Here is a 7,575-nt window from a genome sequence, read left to right on the forward strand (position 1 = left end):
GTTTTTGCATCTTCATCTTCGTTGCATTTTTATTGTTAATGTACTTTCCCTCTCTACATTTTTATGGGACTACTGCTTATATTGTTTATTTCTTTTCAAACTCATTTATTTCCTTTAGTATGCTATGGTGGATTAACCTAAATGTATGCTTTCTATTTTTCTTTCTCTTAGGTCTCGATTTGGAACCCTTAATCAGTATAACTATGATTTATATAAATTTTATTAAAAGCGTTTATATTTATTTATTATTGCTGATGGATTATATCCAATTTAAGGGGACATCTCATTAAATTGGATAAGTTCATGCGATTTTCCCAGGTGGAATCCTCTCGGGTGTCCTGAAAAAGGCCACAAAATTAGTCCATTAAAGGACCCTCTAAAATTAATTAATTTCGTTTGGGGGTTTTAAAATCAATTTCCTCATATTAATATCCCTTATTTTCAAAATATTTAAACATTGATTCAAATCGATAAAAATTGATAGAAATCATCAAATAGGGGTCATATGTCATGCATGTAAACCCAACTTTGATATTTTAATTTATTTTCTTAAAAATTTCCTCAAATTTTATATTTAAAAAATTCAAAAAAATCAATAGCCCAAAAAGATGCTAGATGTTCAAGAAATCTGAGAGCCTGGTAAAATTAATGGTCAAAAAGGAATTTGGAAGCAACATATAAATAATAGATAGTAGAAAATATTTTGAGAGCCTAAAAAAATCATATAGTTAAAAAAAATTCCGGTGCTTGAAAAAATACCATATATTAAAAAAAAAAAATTGGGATCCAAAAAAAAAAAATACTAAATGTTAGAAAAACATATGAGAAACCTACAAAAATATTAGATGATAGAAAAATTTTGAAAGCACAATAAAAATATCATATGATAAAAAAAAATTAGAATGCCTAAAAAATAGTAGATGTCTGAAAAGAATTTTGAGAGCCCAAAAACATATCATCTGTTATAATAAATTTGAGACCCTAAACCAAAAGCAGATGGTAAAAGTATTCTTAAAACATGATAAAAAATACTCTAAGAGAAAAAAAAAATCAAATATTAAAATAAATTTGAGAGCTCAAAAAAAAATCTGATATTAAAAAATAAATCCAAAAGTTCAGATAGTAAAAAGAATCAAGACTAGGATAAAAATATTCGCTGTTAAAAATAATTATGAACGCCCCAATAAAAATATTAGATGTTTAAACAATTTTGAGAGCTTAAAAAAATACTAAATAGTTAAAATTTTGAGGTGCTTAAAAAATATACCAGATATTAAAAAAAAATTCTAACATATTCAAAAAACCAAACACTAAAAATTCAAAAAAAAAATTAAGAGTCCAGAATAAATATTAAATGATAAAAAAAATTCCAAAAGCATAACAAAAGTACCATATTGTAAAAAAAAAAAAAAAAAAAAAAATCAAATTAAAAAAATCAAATTCTAGATGTCCAAAATAACAAATAGTAAAAATAAAAAATAAAAACTAGTTCAATCAAAATATCAAATGTTTTTTTCAAAATAAATAGCGAAGAAGGACAAACATACCGAATAAGGTTGGAAGTTTCAAAACGAGAAAAACTGCAGTGACTGGGATGTTCAGCCCACAACCAAAGACCAAATAAAGAGATATCACCGTGGAGCTTGGTGACTTTAATAGAGCAATAAGGAGTTTCATGTCCAGTCCGACTACATTCAAAACAAAAATGAGGCAGCCTCTGAAATTTGGACTTAACCAAAGAGGCTGCGTCACCTTTCGATTTAATTGTAAGCCCAGGAGAAGAGGTTCTGACAAAGGAAAAGCAACATGAAATTTTGACTTTTTTAGTCTTGTGCTATCAGGTTTTACAATTTCCATTTCATAAATTGGACCAATCATATTACCAATCGACAGGAGGAGCCATTTTGCAGGTAGATTGTGAACTTGCACCCATATAGAGATATCTTGAAAAACAACTTCTAATGGTGACATTGTAGGCTCCAATCTCTTTAAAACCAAAAGCTGCCCATTAACACTCAAGGGGGTGGATTAGTTGGAAGGAAGATAATGGATGCATCACATTTGCTTGCAGAAATTGTGGGTTTGAATTTTGATATGCCCCAATTAAGCTTTGTTGTAGATTTCATATGTTGCATACCGTAAAAAAAAATAATAAAAATAGTAAATTAGATAGTCTGTGGACTCCTATCGAATTATAAAAATACAAACTGTTAATGATTTATAGTTCTTTAAAATTTAGATCGATAATACTTATTAAATTTTTTTTTTTATTTACTAAATAAAAAAAAAAAAGCTGCCCGTTAAAAACACACAAGCCTCAATCCTTAACTCATTTCACATCAGCAACATTGGAGAAAAGAAAAGAAAAGAGGAAAAGTCCCCCAGCATAGAGAGTTCACCATTGGGTTTCTAGCTTTTCCTCAAGTTTACTAATTAAATTATTTTGAAAGTCCTGTGTGGAATCTTTTGGAATAGCTTCATTGATATCAACAACTAAGTTAGTTCGCCCTAGGATATGACAAATGTCATCCATAGGTGAGAAGAAGAAATAAAAATGTTTGGAAAAAAAAAAAGAAAAAGAAAGAAAAATATAAAAAGGTGAAGGATTTAACAGAAGAAGAAGAAAGAAGAATTTCTAAAATACAAAATTAGATATTTTTAAAAATTAGAATTTAACATTTTGTCATTATGTAAAAACTACCACATTATTAAATATTAAAAAACATAAAAGTTGAGAGGTAGCTTGAAATGATACGTGTAAAAAATGTGACTTGAAAATTTGGAATTGAAGATGAAGAATCAAGTAGAAACATCCACATCCAAGAAAAAGGGAGAAGGATCTCCATGATTCCGGGTTTCCAACCATGGCCCACCTCCACGTTCCATTATTATTATTGTTACTGTTGAAGCAGAACATTCAAATTCAGATTTTTATTTCAGAAAATAGCAACTTTTATCGATGGATCCCTTCAAGACGGCTCCCATAATCACTTACCCGCATTTTCCACATTTTTTCCGACCAATATTTTTGTTTCATATTTTTAATTTTTTTTTATGTAGTTTCCTTTTATTTTTGAAATTAATTTATATATTATTTCTCAAATAATAATCCTAATTTCAAATTTTTTAGATTTTTGATATCAATATATATATATATATATATACATATATATATTCATCTTTATAATCATATACTCATAAACTAATTATATTTTAACTGGATAGAAATTAGAAAAAAAAAGTTTTAGCTTTTTCATGAAAAATTAAATTATAAAATTTTCGTCTATATAATCATATATTAATTGTGTTTTAACTCGTTAGAAATATACAAAAAAAAAATTTAGTAGTTTTAATTTTTCCATGAAAAATTAAAGTGTAAAGATGTACATTGGATTATTTCTTTAATAATAATAATAATAATAATAAAGCGTGGCACAAAAAGTCAATGCATCGGAGTCCATATTGGAGGATGGCGGCCTGAAATACTTGAATAGTGTTTTGTCTTTTTCTTTTTCCCCCGAAAATTGAATACTATTTCGTCATGGTTGCAGAAACGTAGTTTCTAGATTGGTGGTTTGGGAGCAATTTGTGAATTTGTCACCGTACGGCCATCGCCGTGACTTCTTCACAAAAATACAGGTTTAATTTTGAGTTAGGCTAACAACAAAGACTTTGCAAAGCCAAATGAGTTTTACTGCTCTTCTGTATTTTTGTGCACAAAATCAGAAAAGTTTTTAACGTGTTCCACAGTTTTTTTTTTTTTTTTTTTTGGTGTTTTAAACTCATTCATATTTATAAGTTTTACGATTTACAAAAATTATTATTAATTGATAATATTTAATTTCAATTTGTGTAAATAATTTTTTTCAAATAACCATTTAAATTATTAGTGACATATTGATTCTAATAATGATTATTGTAAATTATGATAAATAATAATTTTTTTTCATAATTTTTAATATAAATTGAACTTCCAAAAATGACACGTGAGTTTTGTGAAATAATAATTTTTTATATGAGGCTTTTCCTCAATTCCACCTATAGGGAGCCAACCATGCCTTAACTATTTAATTTAACTTATTTTGAAAATATAAAAAATTGGTTGAGGACCCAACCCATTTTGCTAATGTTTCCATTAGGAACTTAGAAGCGACTTTACAGAATAAGATCTTAAGTCTTAACCAATGGTGTTTAGCTTTCTCACGTTTCGAAATCAATATTATAATCAAATAAATACTCACTTAATCCTTATCTACAAATCATTGAGACATGGCCTGATTGGTTTCAAGTTGACAATAACAAAATCAATTATTATTATTATTATGTTTAGATTTTGTCAAGGAAAATTTTTTTATTTGATAAAATGGATATTTCTTCTTTGATAGTTTCTTAAAATTATTTCTTTCCTTTTATAAATAAATAAATTTAAATATCTATATTACGCGTTCATGGAGGCGTACAAGTAGCAAATAGAAATTATTATTGACTCCTGAAAAATGCCAAACGAGGCAAACTAGGCAACCTGATGAACCCGTGTTTTTTAACCCCAAAAAAAAATTAATTTTTATCGATCAATTAAATTCTATAATTTTTACGCAATTTTTTTTTTTTAATTGGAAAACAAATGCAGCAGTGATACGAAAATGATAAAAATAAGGATTTATTGTATTTATTTTCATTTTAATCGCTGCCTTGGACCTTCCCCAGGGCAAGATACATGGCATTAACGTAAATATCTGTTAAATCCGGGGCAAATTCTGAACATGAAAAAGTAAATATATCAGTCACCGCGACGAGCATATCACCGACACGTGTCCTTCCAAGGGGCTACTTTCGCCGGCATGACCGGTCCCTCAATTTCTGAGCCTGTTCTACATTTTATAAGCCACACAAAAAACCGAAAAACTCCATTTTACTGAATAATAAACACAGGGAAAGATTCATTTAATTCTTTCTCCAAAGGAATTCCAGTCTTTCTTCTGTTTTGTTTTCTCCTTTTCTCTCTCTGATTGTCTCGGCCCTGCAACTCTTCATCAAACCGTTGATTCTTTGCAGGTTTTCTTTTATTATTTTAGACGTTTTGCATTTTCTTGTAGTTTCTAGTTGTTTATATAGCATAAAGTTTCTTTCTTTTTTTGGGTTTTGAATATTTTTAGTTTTTTTAGTTGGGTTTTTTGGTTTTGTATTTTAGTTTCTTTGTGATTAATTTAGAGATACCAAGAGGTGTATTTGGCTCAGATTTGCTGGGTTCTTTGCCTTGTATATTTTATTATTGTTATTGTTATTATATGACTGTTATTATTATTGTTTCCTAATTACTTTCTTGGGTTGGATTATAGGTTTAAAGTTGAACGGGTGTTACTAATTTGGTACTTTGAGCTAGTGGGTTTAATGGCTCATGCTTAGTTTTTGCTTGAAGGAAATGTTTATGGTGGTTCTTTGACATTGTTTTTGGAGTTGGTTGCGTGAGAAGGCTGTTTATTCTTTACCCTATTGTACTGTTAAAGAATAAATCAAGAGATTTTGAAGTCAGCTCCCGTAAAGATTGGTTTTTTACCATGTAATATATAGCTTGTGCTGATATTTTTTAGCAGCTAATTGGGGTCCTTTGAATAGTCTGAATTGTAGTGCTTATTCCTTAGTTGGGTAGTTTGTATAGGTATCAAATTGGGTCAAGCCTGGCGTACAGATTTCTCAATTCACATTGAGCTCACCAATAAGGAGAATTTTGCGAGCTAAAAATCTTGTTGGATTGAACCATTATCACTGAGTCAAATATGGTTGAATCAATGGCTGCAACATCTCTTCTGGGGCACAGGCCATTTTTTAGAGGGACTTTTGTAAAGGATGTGACTAATAAGCGGAAATCTACATATAACTATCGGCTTCTGATAACAGAGTTCCTTGGAAGAAGGGTAATTGCATCCCCTCATTTGCCAAGGTTGAAAGTTGATCGTTTAGCAGTTTCATCAATTAAGGCTCTTGCTATGGAGTTGACGAAAGAAGTGCACTCATACAAGGAAGAGAGAATTCCACAAAATTGGAATTATCAGATCGATACTGGTATAAATGAAAAGCCTGTTGTGTGGCCACCTGAGAATAAAGCAGATAATCCATCACTTCAAAATCCCTTACTTCGACAAGAAAGGATGGGTTGCGGTTGGTTAGGTGCCATATTTGAGTGGGAAGGAGTTTTGATTGAAGAAAATCCTGATCTTGAGAGGCAAGCATGGCTTGTTCTTTCTCAAGAAGAAGGAAAATCTCCTCCGCCAGCATTCATACTTAAAAGAATAGAAGGGATGAAGAACGAACAGGCTATTTCTGAGGTTCTGTGCTGGTCTAGAGATCCTTCTCAGGTGAGAAGAATGGCTGCTAGAAAGGAAGAAATTTACCAGGCTTTGCAAGGTGGAATATATAGATTACGGGCCGGATCAAAAGAATTTGTGAATGTCTTGATGCATTACAAGATACCAATGGCTTTGGTTTCTACACGTCCTAGAAAAACTCTTGAGACTGCCATTGGAAGCATTGGTATTGATGAATACTTCAATGTGATTGTAGCTGCAGAGGATGCACACAGGGGAAAGCCTGATCCCGAAATGTTTGTCTACGCAGCACAGCTTTTAAAATTCATACCTGAGCGGTGCATTGTATTTGGTAACTCAAATCAAACAGTGGAGGCTGCCCATGATGCCCTGATGAAGTGTGTGGCTGTTGCTAGCAAGCATCCAGTATATGAGCTCGGGGCTGCGGACTTGGTGGTTAGATGCCTAGATGAGCTTTCGGTGGTTGATTTGAAGAATCTGGCTGCCGTTGAATCAGCTGAATTTGGTTCTGGAGAGCCAGTGTTGGAGCTGGAGGAAGAATATGACTATCCATCTTCATCAACTTTGGCTGCAGTAGATGATAATTTCTGGTAACCCCATACAATGTACAGTTTGTTATTCATTGCTGATTCTTGATCAGAAATAGCTTTATATTTACAATGCTGTGTATACAAAGGAAAAAGGACAAAATGCAAAGAATAGAAAAAGGATTACAGGTGGTCTGCATTGGACTAACTTGATGTTGTCATGCATGTAGTACTGTACGATATATAAATATGGATGGAACTTCCAAAATTTACCTGCTGCTTTTTCTGTGATTTTCATTTTGGTAGATAGCTTGGATTTGTTATTTTTCCCTTCATAAAGGTATTTCTTTGAATTGTTGCCCAATGTAGATGGAACTAGGGAACAGTAAGGGTTTATCAGTGAGTGTTCCTAGCAACTTTATAGGATAATGGCGTCAAAAACAATTTGTGATGGAATTAGGAAATGTAAGAGTTTATCTCCTAGATGTATAGGTATATGGGTAAAGATGTCGAACAGAGGACTTACAGCTTGCTGGTGAGCACCAAATGTTTTCTTGATTGTGGAGATGGCTTCCATTTTTCCTCCCTAAAAGAAAGTGCTTCCACTGCGGGAAATTTTTTTTGTAGGTTTTGAGGTTCACCCTGCTTGCTCATCATAGTCAAGTATATAAATTGTCTTGTATGAATGTTTACGGAGGATGCCTTAGTAAGTGGTCTTAATA

General features: G+C 31.4%; 1 protein-coding gene across 2 annotated transcripts; it reads left to right on the forward strand.

Moving 5' to 3' along the window:
- Positions 1–4,890: 4,890 nt before the first annotated feature.
- LOC107434220 (5-amino-6-(5-phospho-D-ribitylamino)uracil phosphatase, chloroplastic) lies at positions 4,891–7,138 on the forward strand. 2 transcript variants are annotated; one of them, XM_016045660.4, is made up of 2 exons: positions 4,891–5,055; positions 5,340–7,138. In XM_016045660.4, exon 2 carries the CDS (start codon positions 5,778–5,780, stop codon positions 6,918–6,920), a length of 1,143 nt encoding a protein of 380 aa, XP_015901146.2. In that variant the 5' UTR covers positions 4,891–5,055; positions 5,340–5,777; the 3' UTR covers positions 6,921–7,138. The 2 variants fall into 2 exon arrangements, with proteins under 2 accessions (XP_015901146.2, XP_024923151.2); XM_025067383.3 differs by having other exon boundaries at positions 5,651–7,138.
- Positions 7,139–7,575: the final 437 nt, after the last annotated feature.

The sequence above is a fragment of the Ziziphus jujuba genome, chromosome 9 (genome assembly GCF_031755915.1).
Source record: "Ziziphus jujuba cultivar Dongzao chromosome 9, ASM3175591v1".
In the NCBI taxonomy this organism is placed as follows: domain Eukaryota; kingdom Viridiplantae; phylum Streptophyta; class Magnoliopsida; order Rosales; family Rhamnaceae; genus Ziziphus; species Ziziphus jujuba.

Coding starts and splice junctions, on each gene's coding strand:
- LOC107434220 (XM_016045660.4), top strand. CDS start 5,778: ATGGTTGAATCAATGGCTGCAACATCTCTTCTGGGGCACAGGCCATTT.